Raw genomic sequence first — 23,020 nt, 5'->3', positions numbered from 1 at the left:
TAGTTCAAATAGTGTTTACAATTGGTTATCAGTTTTTCTACACTTACAAAGCGTAGTTTGAGACAGCTATTTTATTGACATAAGAATATTCTAATTACACTTTTTATGCACAAATGTTTTTCTCAAGACCCATAGCAATACGTTTCAATCAAATCAAATGTCAGTATTCAAGGCTACAGTGTTAACCTTTTTTCAGAATTCGGGGAAAAATGTTATCTGAAGTTTTGAAATCTCTGCAACCAGCCACTTAACTTTTACATTTTGCTATATGTAGTCTGTTGGACCAAAAAATGCCCCAAAGTTTATATTATCGTAATGTCACGATGAGAAATGGGCCATTTAAACGTAAGTTGTGCTTTACTTTTTTCTGCATGACAGTTCCTATATAACATCCAGACCACAAGGTGGCAGTGAAGTCTGTGGGGTTTCCATTTTCCAGCACCATTTTCGGTGAAGACGTGCCCGGAGTGACGTGTCTCTTGTACCTTCCTGGTTTCATCAACATGGCTACACAACAGGGAGAAGTTGACGAGCTCTTCGATGTCAAAAATGCTTTTTACATTGGAAGTTATCAACACTGCATTAACGAAGCTCAGAAAGTGAAGGTGATTATTACTCTAGTGTCCTAACAAGCCAGCGAAATGGCTGTTATCCCTCTCACCACCTAAACATGAAATAGGCTAACCGAGTTTTCTATCATTAATCATCGGCTTTTGTATGTGTAACCGCTACATTAAATAACTTACACTTTTATATATATTATGAGAAGCAGGATCTGAGTACGATATGTGATTGATTTCTCTGAAACTAAAATGACAGTGGATAGCCGCAGAAGTGACAAGACAAATCTTCGTGAATCGTGAAGCATTTCAAGAATGAGTGATGATGTTGTTCATTTTATCAATTGTTCAGTCCTCACGATTGTCGCTAAATACTTCACTTTGCAGCCATCAAGTCCAGAAAAAGAAGCAGAGAGAGACATATTCTTATACAGAGCATACATCGCTCAGGTGAGTGTCGTCATTACAGACTAGGGTTTGAATTTAGTGCTTGATAATATGATGTGGAGTATCCAATGTCTTGAAACAACATGTGTATGATGCCTACTGTAAAGCTGTTTTGGTAATCATTTAACCTGATTGTACACGGTTAGCGGTGTTACCTACGTAGAATATAGCGGGAGAATCCTTTCTTGGATTGTTTAACTACACCAAATGCGTGAAGTGTACAAAATCCTAATCCAATCATTTCCTTAAAGCACTTGTGGTGTAAAACAAATATGAATGATTTTAATCTGCTGTTGTTTTAACCTCTTTACCCCTATCAGAGAAAATATGGTGTTGTGATGGATGACATCAAGCCCAGCTCCTCAGAGGAGCTGCAGGCTGTGAGGATGTTTGCAGACTACCTGTCCAATGAAGGCAAAAGGTAAGGATCTCTAAGGATTACCATACTAGCAATGTGTGTGTGTGTGTGTGTGTGTGTGTGTGTGTGTGTGTGTGTGTGTGTGTGAGAGAGAGAGAGAGCGCTGTGTTAATACCAATTATTTGGTTTCATAAGAAAACAGCCATATTGTACTTCTTACATGAACATCAGACATGCTGTGCCAGTGTGTACACACCACAAACCCCTTTCACATACGAAATCTGTTAACTTGTCAAATAAAAACAATCTGTAAAATTACGAATTGCCATTCTCACTTAGCCATCAATCACATCAAAGTTCTGTTTGTCTTCATTCCCACATGAAACAGCATGTTACAGAATACTGAGCGTGAACCTCCATGAGACGAGAGACAGCCAGCTAAGACTTCTAGAATAGCGACTAAAATAGAACAATAATTCATGGCACAGTCATAGTTAAGGTCTTATGGCAGTTACCAAGCTATCTAACTCTAGTTTAGGGAACCATCTTAACAGTTGGCAGTTGCTAGAATGTGTGAAGTTAAACTTGTGTATTTGTGGGCCAAGCTGCCAAGCTGGACAGTTACCCTGAGTGTTTCTACCTTTTGCTATTCATCTTGTACATGACTAGCTATCATTTCATACAAATGGAGTTCTGCCACTGTTTGTTTATCTTTGCTAAAGCATAGCAAATAAGCAACCAGGCATTACCGTTTGCTGCATAGCCTACAAACAAAGTTTCATTTCTCAAAATCAACTCGCCCGTAAAAGTCACTTTGTGATCAAAGAGATCCCAACCACTTGCGGATGATTCACATAGACATTTAACAATCCTGAGAAAAGTAATGGGACATCAGTGGGGTAAGGGCTTACTCTGATATTAATGTTGTGAATAAACATTGTGAAGTCCCCCCGTCCTTCTGGATAACTGGAATCTTGTTGCTCGCATTCAGCTCTAATCCAATGTCACATCACGCATTGCATATGTTTTCATCATTGTTAACCTGAGTTATTACTGAACTAAGTGCATAAACTAGTGAGAACATTTATAGTAAGCTTTGATTAGATTGTCTAATGTTAGCTTATCTGCATTGCATTGATGTTTTCATAATTTCCCTACCTTAAACAACCTCATCTTTGTGTAAATGTTTTTCAGACTTTACAGAAGTTAGATCAAATATTGGGCTATTTGCCTATTCATTGTCCCTCTCATTTACAATGTATATATGCCATTATTAAACAGAGTAATCAAATAGCTGTTGATAAATTCTCAGGAGCTATCAGTTTTTTGCCACCTCAATCATGTTATTCATATCAGTTGATCTTTATTAATGTAAAATCTTCTTTCCTCAGGGATGCAATTGTGGCAGAGCTTGATAAAAAGATGGCCAAGAGTGTAGATGTGGCCAACACTACCTTTCTGCTCATGGCAGCTTCCATCTATTTCCATGAATCAAACACAGATGCTGCACTCCGAACTCTCCACCAGGGGGACAGCCTAGAGTGGTATGTACTACCACTGTAATTTATCAACAACAATAACAATAAGTTGTTTACCCTTCAAAATATTAGCAAAGCGCTTGTTACTTTGGTGAAAAGAGAGATTTCTTTTTCTCTGTAGCATGGCCATGACTATTCAGCTTTTGTTGTCGTTGGATCGAGTCGATCTGGCAAGGTACCGTCCCTTCAACTGTTTTATATTTTTTCTTGTTTTGTTTAGTGAAATACATGTTTTGGATTTAATCAGTGTGACTTTGCACACTATCACAGGAAAGAGCTGAAGAAGATGCAAGAGCAGGATGAAGATGCCACCCTGACTCAGCTTGCCACAGCTTGGGTCAATCTGGCCGTTGTGAGTTTCTGCTTATTTCACTGATGGCTAACCCTCACAAGTCCGACATACTGTCTAGATTAGGATGCATAGTTTCATAACTACACAAGTGTCAGGTTCAACTCTGTTATTTCTATTAAATAAGGTGGGATCTTGTGTAGTGTGAGGTTGAAGTAAAGACAAATGTCCTATCTTATGTGCCATTCCCAATAGGGAGGAGAGAAACTGCAGGACGCGTTCTACATCTTTCAGGAGATGGCTGACAAGTACTCTCCCACGCTGCTTCTCCTGAATGGCCAGGGTGCCTGCCATATGGCCCAGAACAAGTGGGAGGAGGCGGAGGGGGTTCTTCAGGACGCCCTGGACAAGGTAACCATTTCACAGCCAAAGCTCTAGTGTCTGGAATATCACTGGTGGCCACGTTGATGATTCATCTAAGCCTTTTAACTGTTGTCAGCTGACTACTATGCAGAATTAAATGATTCTACTTTGAATGAAGTTTTTTGGGATTTGAGGCTCACTAACTGATGTCTGTTGAATCCTCTGCAGGACAGCGGCCACCCTGAGACGCTTATCAACCTCATTGTGTTGACCCAGCATGTGGGCAAGCCGCCTGAGGTGAGGATGCGTTACCCTCTGAGTAATCGCTACAAGGGATTGCACAAGGACCTTGACATTTAGGCCAGCTGTTTTTATTTGTTATGGTTGTTGATTCTAAGTCACTGTGTGCTTTTGTGCAGGTCACAAACCGCTATCTGTCTCAGCTCAAAGATGCCCACAAAGCACACCCTTTCCTCAGGGATTATTTTGCCAAGGTGAGGAAGTTATTTAAGAATATTTATAAGCTACATTGCATCCTGTCCATTTTCATCAAAACCTCCTCCGCAACCGACTGAGCTCCCAGGGTGGTGTGTAGGGCAGATTTAATGGACCGGATTTCTCTCTCCCAGGACCCACCGAAATGTGGGGCATTCGGGGGTTGAATTTGAAGCTGATCTGCTGACCAGCCAATTGGGCCTGTAGCTCGGGTGTGAGAGCTTTGAAGGCATCCTGTAGCTCTGAGTTGCCACCTCTGAAGTTTGTGCCTTGATCTGATAGCAACTCATGCGGCTTGCCTCGTCGCGCGATGAAACGACGTAGAGCCATCAGGAATGCGTCCGTATCCATGTTTGCTAGCAGATCAAGATGCACTGCATGGGTTGTCAGACACTTGAAAACGATGCCCCATCGTTTCTCTGTCCTCCGTCCAATCTTGATGAGGTATGGACCGAAACAGTCCATACCTGTGGAGTAGAAAGTGGGCTTGGAAAGCCGCAAGCTGGATGGGGGCAGGTCAGCCATTCTGGGGATGACTGGACTACTGCGCCATTTCCGGCACTCAGCACAGCCGTGCTGGTGCTTTCTGACGGCCTCTCTCCCCCTCAATATCCAGAACCGTCGCCGTAGCTCAGCAAACACCCTCTCCGGGCCTGGATGCATGAGTCGGCTGTCACCATTCTGAATAATGAGCTTGGTGATGGGGTGATGCGGATCCAGCACTATGGGGTGCAAGGTGTCTTCCCCAGGGACTCGCACCTGCGGAGCCGCCCCCCACGCGGATCAGTTGGACCCCTGAGTCGAACTCAGGAGCCAAGGTGAGCAGTCTGCTGGATGCAGAGACAGGTTTCCCTCCTGAAAGAAGAAGAAATTCCTCCGGGAAGCAGTCCCTCTGCACCGTCCGGATGAGATCAAGCTCAGCTTGTCTGAAATCCTCTGCTGTGGGGACAGTGGGCGTAGCCGCCCCATGACGTGCTTTGACAGAGGCTTCCAGCAGCTCTTGGTAGCTGCTGAAACCCCCTGCATCTGGAAGTGACGAAGCAGGGGTCACCGAAACGTGGCCACAGAAGTGTGACTTCCGCAGTTCCACGGACTCCTCGGATGCTGCAAAGTCTGGTTCTGCTGGCCATGTAGTCTCATCCTGCAGAAGGAATGATGGGCCGTTGATCCAGCGGTGCTCACCCAGAAGTTGAGACAGGGTCAGGCCTCTGGTTATGTCATCAGCAGGGTTGTCTGCTGATCTGACATGTCGCCAGGGACTGCCTTCTGTCAGCTCTTGGATGTCAGCTACTCTGGTGCCAACAAACACCTTGTAACGGCAGGACTGTGACTGCAGCCATTGCAGAACTGTGGTGGAATCTGTCCAGTGTGTGATGCTGGCTATGGCCAGGGTGAGTTCCTTTTTCAGGACTGCAGCTAGCTGGGCACCAACGTGTGCAGCGCATAGTTCCAGCCTGGGGATGGATTGCTGCCGTACTGGGGCTACTCTTGATCTGGCTGCCAGGAAGGCCACTTGGATGTTGCCTGCCTGGTCCACTGTCCTGAGATATGCCACAGAACCATAAGCCTTCTCTGATGAATCAGCGAATACATGTATGGTCTGTATACATGATGACACATCAGTCCCAGGCTGACTATAACACCTTGGGAGTGAAAGTGACGGAAGCTGATGGAGTTCACCCTCCCAAGCGTGCCACAGCTGGAGCAGGTCTTCTGGGAGCTGGGGGTCATCCCAGTCTCTTTTCTTGCTCCAAAGACACTGCACCAGGATCTTGGCCCGTGTGGTGAATGGGATGAGGAGGCCAAGTGGGTCGTACTGCCTGGCTAGGACCCGATAGATGCTCCGCATGGTGGGCTCAGTCTGCTCTGATTGACGGAGCCGGTATGTGAGGGTGTCTGATGCACAGTGCCACAGTAGTCCCAGTGTCCGTTCTTGTGGGTCAGATCCATCGTGTGACAGCCAGAGCTCACAGCTCTCTGATCTGGCTTCAGATGGCAGGTGACTGATGATGGCGGGCACATTGGTGGCCCACTGGCGTAGCTCAAACCCACCGGAGAGGAGTAGAGGCTGTAGCTTGTTGACTAGCTGCTTGGCTTCTGACACTGATGCAAAGCTCTGCAGCAGATTGTCAACATAGAAACAGTGCTCAACTGAGTAGCGGGTATCTTCCTCCGGGCTGCTGTGATCCAGGACATGTTTCTGGAGAGCGAAGGTGGCACAGCATGGACTGCATGTCGTACCGAATGGCAGCACCTGCCATTCATACACATCTGGTGCCCTGCTTCGCTCCATGTCCCTCCACAGAAAGCGCAGGAAGGGCTTGTCTTGAGGCAGGAGACGAACCTGATGGAACATCCCCTTGATGTCAGAGCTCACTGCAGTGGAGTACTGCCTGAAACGGAGCAGAACTCCCAGCAAGGATGATCCTAGTGTGGGACCTGGAAGGAGTTGCTCATTCAAATTGCCACCCTGGTGTGTGAATGAACAATTGTACACGATGCGGTCCTTGCCGTTGTGATGGACCATGTGATGGGGAATATACCATGCATCATCACTGGTGTGCACTGCAGCAGGGGGAAGTTTGTTGATGTAGCCAGCATCCAGTAACTTCTTTATCTCCTTACTGTAAGTCTCTGCGCGGACCGGTTCATGAAACAGCCGTTTCTCAGTCCCACGCAGATGGCCCAGTACGGAGTCTGTGCTGGCTTGAAGAGGCGGGACCTTTTCCTTCCACAGGAGGGGGTAGCATACCTGTCAATGCCATCCACCTCCACTCTGACTGTCTTCTCCTCCAGTGTTCTGACAGCGGCTGTGTCCTGCTTGGACCGTGTAATGAGCTTCTCATTACGGTAGGGCAGGACATCCATCTGCCAGAGCTGAGCCACATGTTGGAGCAGCTCAGTGGTGGGAGTCAGAACTCTGGTAAATAGACATTGAGGGGTGGAGGATTGATGAAGGAGGACTTTGGCAGGGCCCTGCAATGTCCATCCAAGGCGTGTATTCAGCGCTGCAGGTCCACCTGGTGGGCCTAGGAGCACACGCTCGACCGGGGTGATCAGATGAGGATAATCAGAGCCAATGAGGAGCAGTGGTTGGGCCTGATTAAATGACTGAAGGGCAGACCCCTGAGGTGGTGATATGTCCTTTGCAAGGCTTTGACCGGGTGTGAGTGGGTAGAGAGGCCCAGCTCAGACGCAGTGAAAGCCTGCTCTATTTTGTATCGCTTGTGTGGTTGACTGGCTGATGCAACAGAGAAGTTGACTGACCTCCCTGGCACAGACCTGATATCCTGACGGATAGTTCGGAGTGCCAGATCCTCCTTCCGTCCTTGCAGGCCCAGCTTCTGAGCAGCGCTATGTAGCAGGATGGTGCGCTCTGACCCGTCATCCAAGATGGCGTAGGTTTCCATCTTGGTGTCGCCGTTGAACAAACACACCTTCACCATTTTCAGCAGCACACAGCTACCCCTCCTGGCAGGATCGAGGTAGTACGTGACTGGATGCTGAATGGTGGGGGCTTGCTTCTCTGGTCTGGCGTTCACGTCGTGCAGCACTTCCAGGTGGGTCCCGTTGCATTTTGGGCATCTGGCCTTCAGATAGCACTGCGCTGCTTGGTGGTCCCTTCCACACCTCCAGCACCGTTTCCCATCCTTTATCCAGTTCACCTTCTGCTCCTTGTTCAGCTGCTTGAAGGCTGCACACTGATTGAAGAAGTGCTGGATATCGTCACAGAACGGGCAGTACTTCTTGGGCGGTTCTGTGTTACGTGATGGGGCTTGTGCTGGATAGCTTGCCTTTACAGGGGGTCACGTCCGAGCAGGACAGTGGTTGACCGTGTCGCTGGGCCTTGCTTCGCCCTGGCGCCTCTCTGGCGGTCTGATCGCTCCTCCATCGGTGCTTTGGAGTGCGTGAATGGCACCTCATCGCTGCACTCGGACCTCTTTCTCCAGCCACTCAGCGAAGTCCAGCAGTGTGGGGATTGGTGTCCGAATGGGGTCGACGTAGCGCTTGAACTGGGTGCGCATGTCATGTGGCAGCTTGGACAAGAGCCGTGACACATGTGAGCCACACTCCAGTTCTGTTCGCCCTTCTCTCCCCAGCTGGTCCAACATCCCCACAAGGGCCCGCACCTTCAGTGCGAACAGGCGGAACCCCCTGCTGTCCCCGCTCTTGACTGGAGATTCAGCAAGGACCTCATTGATGCGCTGCAGAGCCAGTCTGTGTGGCTGGCCATACAGCTCTGTGAGGGATGCCATCGTGTTGTATATGGATACCGGCTGTTACAGTAAGAGTCTGCTATCAGCAAAGCATCCTCCAGCTTCAGGTGGTCGACTAGGATCTGATACTTAAACCGCTCAGTTGCATCCGCAGGCAGGATGTTCTCCAATGCCAGCTTCAGGCGGGCAAACTGGCGGGGGTCTTCAGCGTGAAGCACGGGATGTGAGGCTTTGGTCCTCTGTAGGTGCTTCTCGTCGGGAGGAGTAGGTGGCCCATCGTAAGGACCCTGCCCCAGTGGCCTCAGTCCAGCAACCGGGTATGATGCTGGGTTGTGAGGACGAACTGATGATGTACGTGGAGGCGTGAAGGGCTCCATGTACTCCGGCGTTGGCACATTATATTGCAGTGCTTGAGGTGCTGGGCTGTGCTCTGGACGCATATGCATGCTCCGCATATGGTCAGTTAGCTCAGCTACCAGCTGTGGTGGCGGATGATGTGGCGTTGCACCTGCCACGGAGATCCCTGTGTTGCTGCACTGACCATGTCATGGTACAACACTGGCGGAGGTGGTGCGGGAACGTGTCATCATCCGTTGGGCAACCAGCTGATAATGATGAGACGTAGGCCTCTGTAAACCTTGCAGGTCATCCGCTGGCGGAAGGAAGGGCTGCCTGGTTGTCAGTGGCGGGACGAGAAGTCCGGGAAAGGAAGCCTTGAATAGGATACCCACTGTCTGCGACGTGGGGTCGTCCTCTGGATGCGGCAGCGAAGCTGAGCTGCATCTGATGCACGTGGTGAGAGGGCTTGGACAATTTGCTGCATATCCAGCTTAATTGCTGATTGTCCTCCTTCATCTCCCTGATAGCTGAGAGAATGCCTCGGAGTGGGCTTGACTGCTTCTGTCCAGCAGGTGGCTAGAGTGTCCTCATGGCTGGACTGATGGCTCCACCAACGGCTTGGTCTGGAATGGTGTGTAAGGTGACGTCTTGGCATTCTAGCAAGAAGTCATCAAGTACCGTGGCTGACGGCCCACGGCGAGCACGGGTGTTGTCTCTGGCAATCGACATCCTGCGACTGTAGAAATTGTAAACTCCGGCTCGAAGGACCATATAAAATAGGGGGGCATGATGAATTGAATAAACCCCAAAAAGGACTGTATTGCTAGTTGTGAAAAGGGTGACAATCGCCACAGGTCTGTCCGGTTAGAACGAGAATGATTTCAATGTCCCAATGATGACAGATGTAATGGAGTATTTATTGCACACACTCAAGCTTGAATGGCAGGATGGACATGAATGACGATGAACTGTGATTGAACCGTGAATGACCGTGAACTGACTGATTTAATCCGTGTTTGAACCGTGAAATGATAGACATGAATCCGTGGTTTCTATGAAAATAATACAATGACAAATATATACAATTAAATACAATAAAGATGATATATACAACAAATGATATAACAATGAATATCACGGCAATGATCTGAACATGGATCTGTCTTTAACACCGTGCCGCGTAACGGTGAACATTCCATTATCTCCGTTACTAACATTCACGTGAATTAGCAGTAACGGAGTGAAATACACAAGACAGTGAATGATTATATAAATGACTAACAGATATTACCTACACTGATATTAATAGACTAAATCGCTAAATCACACATATACTATATACAAACACTCACATTCACAAAGACGCACGGCAAGACGAAAGTGAATGTCCTTGATAATGGATTGTCCGTTTACTCCTTGATGAGAATGCTCCTCTCCAGCTTCTATTGACCCACACACTGGCCAGCGGTGGGTCAGGCTTATATAGGGGAGCTGAGGGGGAGCCTTGAAACCGTTGGGTTTGACCAAATGGTCAGTGAAATTCCACTGTGCACGAGCCCCACGGAACTCTGGGATCAAATGATAGGATGACCTCTCATGGACCCCAGGTCCCGTGAATGGCCGGCACAGTGGGGTGCCCAACTGGATAGAGCTGGTGGAGGCAGGCGTTTTAACAATGTATGACTTTGGGGTAATTCCATGTCAAATCAACAGATTTAGAAAAATGTCCTGACTGACCATCTTGAGTTTGCTTCATACTTTATGTAAATAATGTAATTGTACCCAACAACTAGTGTTTCTTGTGTCTCTGTCTCCGCCCCACACCTGTTTCTGAATCAGGTGAGGGGCGTAGACAGATGCACAAGGAACAGAAGCACATGGCTACATAAACAAAACATCCCATTTTTTGCAGGCCACGGCCCCTTTTAAAAGCCTCCACTGATCAGTAACTAAAGATGATACAAGTCAAAAAAATATTGCACAAAAGTTGTTGGGTACAATGACATTATTTACATAAAGTGTGAAGCAAACCCAAGATGGCTCGCATCTGTTGATCACATATGAAATGACCCTTTGGTAAGAATTGTTCGAATTTTCACAAGTCTGTTTTCTTTCTTTCTTTGTGTATCTCTGTCCACACCTCTTCCACAGGAGAATGACTTTGACAGGCTTGCTATGCAGTATGCTCCCAGTGCTTGAGGTGCAGACTGCGCTATTGTGGAATATGTACATCTGCAGTTGCTCTTCTTTACCTGTTGTGTTACCATCATGGCAAGATCACCTTTTCTAATACAATTTGCTTTATTGTACATTTTTATTGTATGTGTAGACTAAACATTCCTCACAATAAACATTGATGCCCTTCACATGAGCTCCATGTCTGGTGAGTTTGTGATACTGATCTCTATCATTTGTCCATGATTTATATTTTCTGTGCACAGCTTACAAATTTCTGCCACTTTTCCACCATATCTTCAGCTTTCTTCAATGTGTATCACCCCAGCAAATTAGTTTGCAGGCAGGGATGCCTGTCTTTCAGCTGATTGGCAGAAGGCAGAGAATAATATTAATCACAGATAAGCACAGTCATGGTAATGATGCGTCTCAACACGAGGACATATAAGGCTGGAACACGACCATGCCGATATGCACATAGGGCCTCATTCTCGAACGCAGTTAAGAAGAATTTAAGAGGAATTTAAGAGGAATTGGATTTAGGACAACATTCGGCATTCATGAAAGTTTTCTCATCTGGGATTTGCTCTGAACTTCAGAAGACTTTCCGAACTCGAAATAGCAGTCGTAACTCGGCCAGAGTTTTCTCAAATGCGATTCCTTAAAAAACCACAAGATGGCCCCGTTCGTTTAAGAAACGAAATTTAAGAAAACTCTCCGTGTTAATGAATTTGTGAGAAATCGTTGGTGATTGCGTTCACATCAACTCTGCAGATCCTCGGATTAAAGTATCATTAACAATTACGTTTCACATGTAGGCCTATAGTCATGATTCTACGAGGCACCGTGATGTCATAAAATAAATAAAAGGACTACGCCGGAATGCTGCGCTCGTCTAGTGAGCGTCGTTTGGCACTGCCGTCTGTGCAAGTACGGCAATCCAGAATTTTCAAGTAGTTCCACGTTGGTAGAACGAACTGCCTAGCACTACCAGAGCAGGCGCGTCCCTCTCTACCTTTAAGAAGCTTTTGAAGACCCAACTCTTCAGAGAGCACCTCCCTTCCTAACTGGCACTTCGACTAGTGCTTAACTTGCACTTATAGCAGTTACATTCCTGCACTTCGTTTTTATTTCCTATTTCGTTTTTCTATTTCTTATGTAAAGTAGTATTTATTGTTACACTAGGTCTCTATTGCTCGTAGCTTGACTGTTCTATCCCTTGTACGTCGCTTTGGACAAAAGTGTCTGATAAATGACTAAATGTAATGTACACGAAACCGCTTTGACATGACTCGTTTACGAGTTGCTTTCGTGTAGATTCGGTCGATTCCGACTGCACACATCACTACGGTTGCGTGCCCTTATAAGGAGCTGGCAGGGCGTGTATGTATGCAAATTCAGGAGCACGAGAACGCGCTTTCAATTTAAGAAAACTCTTCCGGGGGAGCACAGCCCAGAAAACTTCTGCTGCGTAGGACCGCATTTTCAAGCGTGCATGAATTTGGCGGATGTCTTTTGCTTACGTTGTTTTTCCGAAGCCCGTAAGAAACATTTCAGAAGAAACTTCAGAAAATGTTCGAGAATGAGGGCCAATGTGTACTGTTGCTTTAAGTTGAGACATTTGTTCGAGAGATGGAGGAGAATCGCATAAAATATTTACGTTCAATTATGCAAACCTCGGTAAATAATTTATGCGAAAACAGCGAACATTTTTTGCTGCAATAGATCGATTCTCTTGAGTCACACCACAACGTAGTATTACAAAACGGCTGCCCTGGGGTACGTTCGTCGTAGGATTGAAGCTAAGTTAATCAATTGGCCTTTTAGCCCGTTAAGATTAGCGAGCTGATTGAGAACAGCAAATATCGGTTCGTTAACGGCTGACCCGCATCCTAATCATGTGGTTAATTTCAAGCAGGCTAAAGTTATCATGGCATTTGCGCGTGCACGTCCTACTTCAAAAGGCAGGAAAGGTCAATCACCAAAACCATGATTTTTTAACGGTATAATGGTTCTAAACTCGAAGAAAAGGGCTCTTTTTTTCTCCGCTGGCGAGTAGGAGATGAACATGAACTCTTATGAAGAATATAAGACCATAATCATGGCAAAATTCAACACCACCACCGCTGTGAGAGCAAGGTGTGTTGGGATGTTTATAGGTTGATATCTATGTATGCATACCTGACAGCAAGTGTCAGCTGGTACAGAGGTTTTCTCTACCGGTTTGATTCTGCATGGTTGCTAGTTTAAATCCCCTCACCTCCTTCCTCGATGTAGTTTTACATTTCCTTGGAAGTCGCTTTGAATAAAAGCGTCTGTTAAATGACTAAATGTATTAATAACAAATGCAATAAATTGAAGCAGTGAAAATAAATTGTCTGTATTTCTCTCTATTCTTATCATGAGTCCACCGTAATCATTTTCTACAATAATGATATGCTATGGTGTACTAATAACACTCATATAATTATGAGTGCTTTGTTCTCCGCATCACCGACACTACAAAAATGTACCACTCGCAAAAAAGCGCAAGACAGTCAATGTGGTGTTTGCAATAAATGACTCGAGAAGGTCGAGAATTGTAAATTAATGATTCCTTGTCGGCTGAATCGGTAGCGCTCATACAAGAATAATGGATCTTGGCGATCGCAAAGAACTCTCTTCCTCCGCTAATCTAACTCTAATATCAGTCCTTGGTCAATGGGATCCCTCCTTTTTCCGGGGGTGTGGCAAGCTTATCCAGCTACACTTAAGTTAGCCTGCCCTGGAGCAGGTTAGTGCTAATCGATATGTAACTATGGTGATTTATCAAAAGTTGCTTCCACGAACCAAAGAGGGGCGTTTTTTTTATCTTAGCCTGAAAATTAGCTCGCTAAACCGTTTAGCGAGCTACGACGAATACCCCCCTGGACAGATCTAGGAAGATTCATCAACATCGTCAGTATGTCACGGAATGGGCCGACACTATCACCAGCGAACAAATGTGGATAAACCATTTTTGCTCAGGGAGTGAGTCGCGTGGCAATTAAGCGCACATGGACTTTTTTTCAAAATATTACAGCAGAGAATTGCTCACCTAAATCATTTGTTTCTGATGAGTCATACACTTCTGTATCCATTTTTAATAATCGCATGGGATGACATTTGATATTCAGCATTGCCATCGATCAGACCATCTCTTGGAGTGATTATAAAAGGAGGCGCAACCTTAAGTTGGAGTTCTGCTTTAGAGAAATACGAATTCGTTCTGTTATGTTGTATTGAGTGATTTGATGGTAACATGGAGAGTCATAATCGTGCAGATGTTGTCATTAGCAGTGACAGTAGGGCACATCTACCTGCCCCAGGATACGCCGATCTCGTAACACAAGGATACAGCGTGGTACGTGGTGCTATGAGAGACTGCACCAACTGTGATCTTGAACTCTCTAAACGCACTTTCTGTGACAATGCTTGTCTTACCTGAAACGAGGTGGGCATTGTCTGTTTATGCGCGGTATTATGGACGATAACAAGACGTACATTTACCGCATGTTTTTCACAGGTAACACACTATTGCTCTGCTTTAATCTCATGGACAGTTGGAATGAAACTATTTTATTTTCCTTATATTGTAAAGTCACATTGTATTGAAAATTAACTTTTGCCCTTCATAGCCTTTTCCATGTCTTATTTCCCAAATTGAATTGCAGTGGAAGACTAGCCAAACTATACACAACTATTTAGTCCAGCTAAAATATCCCAACCTTCGGGTACCCATTTAACCTCACAAGTCAAGGCTAAATTGGTCAATTAAGGAGACAGCATTTTTCCAATCTGAATCCAAAAGTCTAGGACATTTCCTGGATTTCCTGGGAGATGACCACACACACACACACACACACACACACACACACACACACACACACACACACACACACACACACACACACGCTCACCAGACAAGGCAGGCACTAACAGGCACTAATCACAATCTAGCATTTAACTGATTTCTGTAACACACACCATGAGAGTTCTTTTCACATTTGTGTCAGTGTCTTGGTTTACTGTATAATCTATTGCGCAGGATTTGCACACTGTCAGCCCTTCCAAGGCAACTGAAAACTGCAAACGTTTTACCATGGGCACCAGTGATTCATACTCTCCCGGCTTTGTGGGTATAAGGGGGTTTGGAACTGAGGGGAAAGAATCCCTTGCCAACTCTATTCACAGATTCACGTCTCTCTGAATGCCAATGGGCACTTTCTTAAACCACTGAGAAATTGTAAACAGGAGCATGGTGAAATTTATAAATTGGTTTAGATGGAAGGAGATGCAACAATGGAAGAAAATCATATTAAAACAGAATAAACTCCAGCCAAATTCCAGGGTTTGGGGTCTTCAACTACAACACCCTTGTAATACAGACTTCAGCCTTGGGTCTTTTCCCCTGGCTGGATAATGTACTTTTTTTCTCTTTGTTTTCTTCTGCTACAGACAGTTGCCCAGTGGTGTCACCTCAAACCCAAAGATGCTGTCAAGATGCCAGAGAGTGCTTGGAAGTTCCTTTTCTACTCAGTTTCCTGGTCATACAGTGCCTATCTGCTCTTACCGAATACACTTTCTTTCAAGACCCGCATTCTGTCTTTCATGGTACACGTTTGCTAGACATTAAAGGACGGCCTTTGTCATGGCGATGAACTTTTCATATTGTGAAAAGATTGCTGTGTGAAATGTATCAACCTATTGGCAATCCAACGCAAAGTACTGTGACAATAAAAGGAATGACTTAGACCAGGTTGCCTAAAAATACAAAAGGCTTATTTCTCTTTCACTCGAAAGAGTGCACAGTGTCCATTGCATGGTGGATTTGCAAAAGACATATTTGATAGTGGTACCTTAGACACTTGTTGCCTCTGGTTTTTGTCATAGACTGGAAAAGTGGAATGACCATTTCCACTGACATCACCATTGCCTACCTGCTCCAGGGCAGCTTCTATGGACATTCCATATATGCTTCACTTTACATGGATGTATGGCGGAGGGATTCTGTTGTCATGGTGACTCACCATGTCGTCACACTGGTGCTGATCACATTCTCCTATGCGTTCAGGTCAGCAACCTTTCAGGAGGAGTTGTTTAAAGGAGCATTGAAATTTCACCAGTGTTTAAAAGATAGTGTTCAGAGAGCAAGAATTAAACTGTAAAGACAAAATCTTTCTGTTTGAGAAAACTTGCGGAAAAGCACACAAATTGTTATCCCAAAAGGGAAATACATGCAGGCTTTCAGACACACAGGTGTGCCTTGTTAATGACTGTCTACACCTTTCGCAGGTACCATAAAATAGGGGTGCTGGTTCTCTTCCTTCATGACATCAACGACATTCAGCTTGAGTTCACCAAACTCAATGTGTACCTAAAGAACAGTGGTGGGGCCTACAGGTTCATCAATGAAATCATCACTACTTGCATCAGCTTTAGCATTACCTGGTGAGTGGTTGTAACTGTAATTTAATCCAATTTAGGCAGCGTGCTGATATCTGTGAAGTCATATATTTGTGATTATTTGGGATAGGCCTTGGGCAAAGCAGTTTACAAACTAAGCTCTCTATAGAAACACTGCCGAACTATTGTGGAATTAGTGCACGTTTTTGTATCGTTTTATCGTTAATGATTTTGTCATTACAAGTATATAAGACCTTGTTTTCTCGTAGGTGCAAAGTGAAAGAGAGTTTGCCTGTTCTTTTCAATAATTACAATAGTTTGCCTGTTGTCCAGAGGTGTATAATCCAATATCAGAAATGAAATATTCTTTACAGTATTGAACACAGCTGATCAACCTTTTGCAATTGCTATTTCATAAAAGTAAGCTAGTAAGCAGTTAGTTTAATCAATGCAGGCAAACACCTTCTCAGTGAATGGCCTGGTGGAAGTTATGCATGTTATTTGCTCTCTCTCTCTCTCTTTCTCTTTCTCTTTCTCTTTCTCTCTCTCTCTCTCTCTCTCTCTCTCTACCTGTACTTTCATTCTTGTCTCTGTGTTGATTTTATGAGTGCCTCTGCTCGTGTGTTTCCGTGCAGGTTTTGGTTTCGCCTTTACTGGTTTCCTCTCAAAGTGCTGTACGCCACCTGCATAGCCAGTCTCGAGTCTGTCCCTAATATCCCTTTCTATTTTTTCTTCAACTCCCTCCTCTTCACACTCCTTCTTATGAATATCTATTGGTTTCTGGTGAGTAGTCTGTCTCTCCACCACCTCCTTTCCTACATTATGTCTCTAGGATCCGCTAGAAATGTGTTGGGTTGCAGAGGAAGTCATGGTTCTGTGACACTGGTTTGGTTTTGGTCTGTTTCTTAGATTTAATGTTTGCTACATATCAGATCTTTTCTTCATATCACGTCTGATTCTCATATCATGTTTCTTTCTTCATATCATGTCTCATATGTCTCACGGACCTGCACTCGTTCTTTGTAGTATGTCATCCTGTTCATGGTGAAGGTGTTAACTGGACAGATGAAGGAGATGAAGGATGTGCGAGAGTATGAGGAGGATGAGAATGAGAAGGCCAGGCTGCTTAACATACCAGAGCATGACGGAGACTATCCTAACCTCAGGGACAAAGAGTAAGGACTGTTACAGAACTTAAGATGTGCTGTCTATAGGGTGGACTAGTTGAAGAATACATATTGATTGATTTTGATCAATACAGCAACCAAAACAACTGGTCAATTCATATGTTGTAATTCCTTTATTCATAGCCTATTAATGAGTTACATTTACGTATTACATTTTTCTCCTTGTAGAAGACAAGTGAAGAATAATATTCAAAAAGAAAAGTCTTTGAAGGCCTCACCAGGACAGAATGCCTATCCATTTTGCATCTACAGCCAGGTGAACCATAATAATGAAGATTAAATCGACCATTTTAGACATTTAAGACATGAATAGATATGGCTCAGGATAGATCTTTCTGGGCATGGGATTTTAAAATAGATTTGAATGAAACACGTAGTAATATCTTTTATTTGTTATTTCATCTATGCATGAAAAATCATGTGTATCAGCCTTTGGCACTGACAGCATTATTAAACTGTACTGATTTTTAAACACTAATACCTGCTCTTTAGAAATCTACATTATGGTGCTAGACCTAAATAAGACTGATTGCTACTGAAAGAAACACGTGTGTATTGTAAGTGAATGCAATAATGTTGATAAAGATGTTGGAGCACACTTTTTTTGTATAAATTTGCAGCAATATACTCAACCCTGACATCTCTTTCAACTATTAACCACACAGTCTTCACGTAAGCTGTATGTGCTCACCCAGGGGAACATGGGGGAGTGAGTGTGATGCTGTCATGACATTTAAATACACAATAAAACATGAAGTTGGACCATCGATTGTGATGACACAAACATTATTAATGCAGATTGAGGTTAACTGAATGTCAATTAAAACTGATTTCCTAGATTAAGAAAGTTATTGCGTGAGCCACATTCAGTCCTGAACACTAAATGAATGAAACATGTAGCCTCATAGAGACAATGGGTCCGAACATGCTTTTAGCACTAACATGCAAACCTTGGATCTCAATACCAGAATAGCCAATCTTATCTATCCCTTTACACACTTAGTCTGCATGTATTCAATGTGATCGTACCTAATTTCTCAGGCAAAACATGCATCACATTAATGCACATAGAGATTAAGTTGTACTGTAAGGTGGACATGGGACCTTTTGGAGGAAAACATTGTATTATGCCTGTGTATCATGTAATGATGAAATTGTTGTTCACTTTTGTTGACCTTCACCATGACATGCACCCATCCTACTGTGTAAACATCACAACTTCGTGCAAATTTTACACCATGCATTAACATTTTTCACTGCTCAGTATGTCATGTTTACAACTAGTTGGATTCTGTTCTGTAGAGACAAGGCTTTTACCATAAAGCTACTGCATGATGTCATTGTTTTAACAATTTTTGTATCTTCTAACTATCTCATGAGCTGTATGTTTTATTAAATCCCTTTTAATAATTATTTTTCAATGTTTTCTTTATTTGTGTGTGTCTGTGTAAGAGAGAGAGGTTAGCGGAAAGACAAGGTGTGTGAATGGCTGGGGGAGATCGGGTGCCTATGTATATAATATTGTGTTGATTTGCCTTGCAATCTGTTCACTTAATGTTGTAAAATCGCTGATTAATCTTACTCTAAACAAACACCGGCAACCAAGGATTCCCCAACCAAGGATTCCCCATCTTTTCTGCTAACTCTCTTTAAATTTGAGGGAAAGCAAATAAGCTCAACAGCAGATGCTTTTAGACATTTGCGAGCAAATGAATACTGTTACACATGGCTCTGTTGAGGTGCAGATAATGGATATGGATATAAAGTAGCACGTCACCTCTGAGGGCGACTCCTGGTCCTGCAGTAGAGGCCTGGTGACTAACCCATCCCAGCTTCGGTTTCCCCAGCCCACTCTGCTTCCCCTGGCCTCACGAGAAACAAGGTGGCAGATTGAGAGACAGCTTGCCCCGAATGAAGAGGCCATCTCATGCATTGACTCCTCTTACTGAAGTTTCTAACCCCACTTAAGTGTACGTGGCTTTTTTGCTAACCACACATTTGAGTAGACGAGAGAAGAATATGCTGGTGTTTCGGAGGGAACACAGACAAGCTGCATAAAACAGAGGGTGAAATTGCTATTTGATATTCTTTTTCTTTTTCAATCTCTTTTATTTAGACCAGGGTTTGAGATCACCAACCTTTTTCTTCTTCATAGTGAAGTGCTTGAGAGCTAACACAATAAGGCATGTTTAAATGCATACACACACCACTCTTACATGACAATTTCTTGTAAGATCAATTTAGAATTGAAGTTGAAATTCCATGATTTCCGCCTGAGACAGGGCAGTTTCAACATTATGCTGGATATTGGTTTATTACATTCCACCTTAAAAGCATTCTCAAACCTTACAAACTCCACCAACAGCCCAGTTGGCACTGATAAAAGCTTGGTAACATGTTAACTGGCGTGTTTTAGCGATATTGTTGGCGATGTCCTGCTGTGACGACTTTTCTTACATTATGAAATTGTTTTGAGAATGAACTTTCACCCTTCTCATACTAATAGTCAAGTGAAGGAGTGGAAATGTGACATATTCTTACTGCATATCTCACGTGACTGGGTAAACCAAATCCAGACCAAAAGTAATGCAGACTTTGAGAAACATATTTAAATATTTCAGCTCTCTCACTCTCTCTCTTTCTCTATGTCTGTCTCTCAAACACACTCCTCCTCCTCTCTTTTACCTCCTTCCTCTCTCTGTTCCACATAAACACCCACACCTACAGTACAGTGGGCTCACATACTTCAGAGGATGGCCTGAGAGATGCTGTTACACTCCCTGAGGGGCGCTGTACTAACATTACACTGTGTGTCTTGGAGCTTCTGACTGAATATTATCACCATAAGAATTCTTCTGTTGTCCACCTCTGCACCAGGTAGACCAGGTGAGTCCTCCTGATTTTATAACCAGCTGTAAATGTGAGGTAGTCCAGTGACAGTCACTGGTAAATATATCCACTGATCACTGATGTTGTGGTTAACAGCAGTACCCAGCAGTGAATGAAAGAAACATACATGTGTCACTTGCTATGATGGAAATGTATGTTACAGCTGCTGAAATTGGATCTCATACTACCTTCAACATCAATCCCTTCAACAGTTGAAATATAGAGTGCTTAAGATGTTTATTAATACATCATAAACATTAATGACTACTAAGTGTGCTGTATTAATGGTTATTTAAAGGCACTGCAGAACAGGAGAAGAACAAAACTAAAACACTAAATAAGGTGTAGATGTAGAACCATGTGCAGAGTGTCTACACACTTCGACCAACTTAATACGTAATACGAGTTCCAGTGATGTCATGCCGTCTGTTTGACCGGTGAAAAATTTGATATGATAGCTGAGCCTTCATCCTTCAACTCACGCATAGAGACTGTCAGAGAACAGATGCTCAGGCACGGCAACGTCTCACCCCCTCAGGAAAGAGTGAGAAAAGAAAAGGGGATTAAGGTTCAGAGAGAAACATGATCGGCATATTATTCTCCTCCCACAAAAAAGAGAAGCATCTGAAGGTTCCAAGAAGCCCGCTCAAGGTGAAGTTATTATATTTCCATAGAGCGTTGAACGATTTAAAACACGGATGAAATACAACGCTGGCATCATCATTTCAGGTCCTGTACAGAATCATTGCAGCAGGAGGCCATAAACGTGCTAAATATCGACAGGCCTAAAAAGATGTTACAGCAGTGTCGAATGCCAGGACAGGCATTGTCACTGACGCCAAACTGCATACAGTTCTGAGCTGACAGTAATCATCCTCAATGTGGATTTCTCCACAGTGTGAATTAAGCCATAGTCAGATATTCTGCAAATGGGGTCAAACAGTAATCTTTCAATAATACCAGTAGGACATGAGGTGAAGACAATGCCCTAAGATGTTGGAGTGTTTGCACATATACTCAATAAGCTTTGCCACAAGGGATTAAAATCCTTCTCTATGGCACTATGGCAACTAGACAGACATATTTTATGCTGAAGACCCAGAGTTTAGCTCACTGGTGAGCAGTGGAACAACAAACTTGTTCACAGTGGCTAAGTTCGGTGTCTTAAAAAACGGCACTACATATCAACTCTTTCAATGTCATAATGAGGTACTATCTGTCTGCTAGCATGTCTGTCTGTCAGTCTGTCTTTCCTTTTTAGGTATCAATGATTCTTTTCTTCACGTACATTATGACCATCTCCAGATTTTCTAACCCAAGACAAACAATAACATTAAAATGAGTCTAGGTCATAATTCAATTGTCACAGTTGTCATAGTTCATAGTCACAGAATGTACGTAATTCAAGTTACATTCAGTAAATCAGTGTGACATACTTCCTCCTCAGGGCTATGTCCTCCTGTGCCTTCTGAACTGGAATCAGTGTGTTTGTGAAGTACTGGCTCAGTCCAGTGGGAACAGGAGTAAGAGCCCTGTGTGTTTCAGTGGCAATTCATTAATGAGGAAACTACATTTTCAATAAGTCTTTCTTTTTCACTTTAAGAGCATTACAAATGGAGTCTTAGTCTTCCTAAACATAAACTCATGGAGCAAAACAATGACATAGATTAACATGCTGAGTGCAGGGGCGGTTTTTCCTACAGGCGGTATAGGCGGTCGCCTAGGGCGCCACTCAGAGGGGGGCGCAAAAAACTGCGCCCAGCAAAAAAAAAAAAAAAAACAAGAATTGTGTTTTTTTTTTGCTGGACAGAGTTTTTTTTGCGCCCCCTTCTATATCTACAACCAATATTTTGACATAAAAAAAAATTCTAACATTAGGGTAAAATGTACGTCCTTGGTGTTGTCAGAACATGCTAGCACAGTGAGGCGTTTGGTTAGAGTGTTCAAGAAACTTTGAAGAACAAAATAATGAAGAGTCAAAAGCCATCCTGGGCGCAATTTAGGAAGAAAAGAAAGGAAGAAAAAAAGAAACATGCCAAGGAGAAAGGTAAATCCTTAAATCCTGTTCTAGCCTAGAATGAATTCCAGATAAGAAAACGTTCACGAATGCGTGAATTGTGGAAGAGTGGAGTTAGTGGAGTTAAGAAGAAAAGATGTACCTTATCATTGAAAGTTTTCCTACTCCCTGTCACATAGTTCTTTAAGGATTTTACAGAGGCGGGTATATAAAAAATGATATGTCCATTTATTCTACATTATACAAAAAAAGACATGATTAAAATAGGGGCGCACATATAAAGCCAATAGCCAGTGCAACAACACTACACATATCTTACTCGTTGCATAGCACACCCATTAAGGAAGCCAAACACGGCAACTTGTCAATAAGTGAGGAATACTGGTAAAAATCCAAGTGTTGTATTGTCAACTTTAGTGAATGGTTTGTATGTAATCTTGCTAGTTAGCTAACGCTAGCTAGCCAGTGACTTGTGACGTTCCTTGTTATTGCCATTCAGTCGAAACATCAGTTCAAGTTCAGCTGTACCGCAATTTGCGTCATTTTGCGTCATAAAAATTTGAGTAATAAAATTTGGACAGCTTTAGTTTTGGTGGAGCGAGCTAGCCAGTTTAATTAGACATGATTCAACTAATCAAGAGCTATGCATCTTTGAATAAAAAAATGTCAGGCTGTCCAAATACACCAAAATGCTTAATAACTACATAATAGCTACATTTAAC

At 43.7% G+C, this 23,020-nt stretch overlaps 2 protein-coding genes across 3 annotated transcripts; both read left to right on the top strand.

Annotated features, from left to right (window-relative positions):
- The first annotated feature begins 442 nt into the window (after nt 1–442).
- On the top strand, nt 443–10,977 carry cope (COPI coat complex subunit epsilon). 2 transcript variants are annotated; one of them, XM_031560153.2, is made up of 10 exons: nt 443–605; nt 948–1,010; nt 1,328–1,428; nt 2,757–2,909; nt 3,025–3,078; nt 3,174–3,255; nt 3,448–3,603; nt 3,784–3,852; nt 3,975–4,101; nt 10,283–10,353. In XM_031560153.2, the coding sequence occupies exons 1-10, from the start codon at nt 504–506 to the stop codon at nt 10,336–10,338; spliced, it is 963 nt and encodes a 320-aa protein (XP_031416013.1). In that variant the 5' UTR covers nt 443–503; the 3' UTR covers nt 10,339–10,353. The 2 variants fall into 2 exon arrangements, with proteins under 2 accessions (XP_031416013.1, XP_012670838.1); XM_012815384.3 differs by lacking the exon at nt 10,283–10,353 and adding an exon at nt 10,758–10,977 and having other exon boundaries at nt 444–605; nt 3,975–4,049.
- Nucleotides 10,978–15,624: 4,647 nt separating this feature from the next.
- On the top strand, nt 15,625–18,267 carry LOC105889431 (ceramide synthase 1). The gene is made up of 5 exons (XM_031559935.1): nt 15,625–15,873; nt 16,095–16,250; nt 16,841–16,988; nt 17,232–17,380; nt 17,561–18,267. The coding sequence occupies exons 1-5, from the start codon at nt 15,707–15,709 to the stop codon at nt 17,670–17,672; spliced, it is 732 nt and encodes a 243-aa protein (XP_031415795.1). The 5' UTR covers nt 15,625–15,706; the 3' UTR covers nt 17,673–18,267.
- Nucleotides 18,268–23,020: the final 4,753 nt, after the last annotated feature.

Source organism: Clupea harengus, chromosome 22 (genome assembly GCF_900700415.2).
Source record: "Clupea harengus chromosome 22, Ch_v2.0.2, whole genome shotgun sequence".
NCBI lineage: Eukaryota > Metazoa > Chordata > Actinopteri > Clupeiformes > Clupeidae > Clupea > Clupea harengus.
The sequence above is the reverse complement of the archived record's forward strand: the minus strand, read 5'-3'. Positions and strand labels throughout refer to the sequence as shown.

Coding starts and splice junctions, on each gene's coding strand:
- cope (XM_031560153.2), top strand. CDS start 504: ATGGCTACACAACAGGGAGAAGTTGACGAGCTCTTCGATGTCAAAAAT. Junction 1,011..1,327: donor ACAGAGCATACATCGCTCAG/GTGAGTGTCGTC, acceptor TACCCCTATCAG/AGAAAATATGGTGTTGTGAT. Junction 3,079..3,173: donor GATCGAGTCGATCTGGCAAG/GTACCGTCCCTT, acceptor ACACTATCACAG/GAAAGAGCTGAAGAAGATGC.
- LOC105889431 (XM_031559935.1), top strand. CDS start 15,707: ATGACCATTTCCACTGACATCACCATTGCCTACCTGCTCCAGGGCAGC. Junction 15,874..16,094: donor ACATTCTCCTATGCGTTCAG/GTCAGCAACCTT, acceptor CACCTTTCGCAG/GTACCATAAAATAGGGGTGC. Junction 16,251..16,840: donor ATCAGCTTTAGCATTACCTG/GTGAGTGGTTGT, acceptor GTTTCCGTGCAG/GTTTTGGTTTCGCCTTTACT.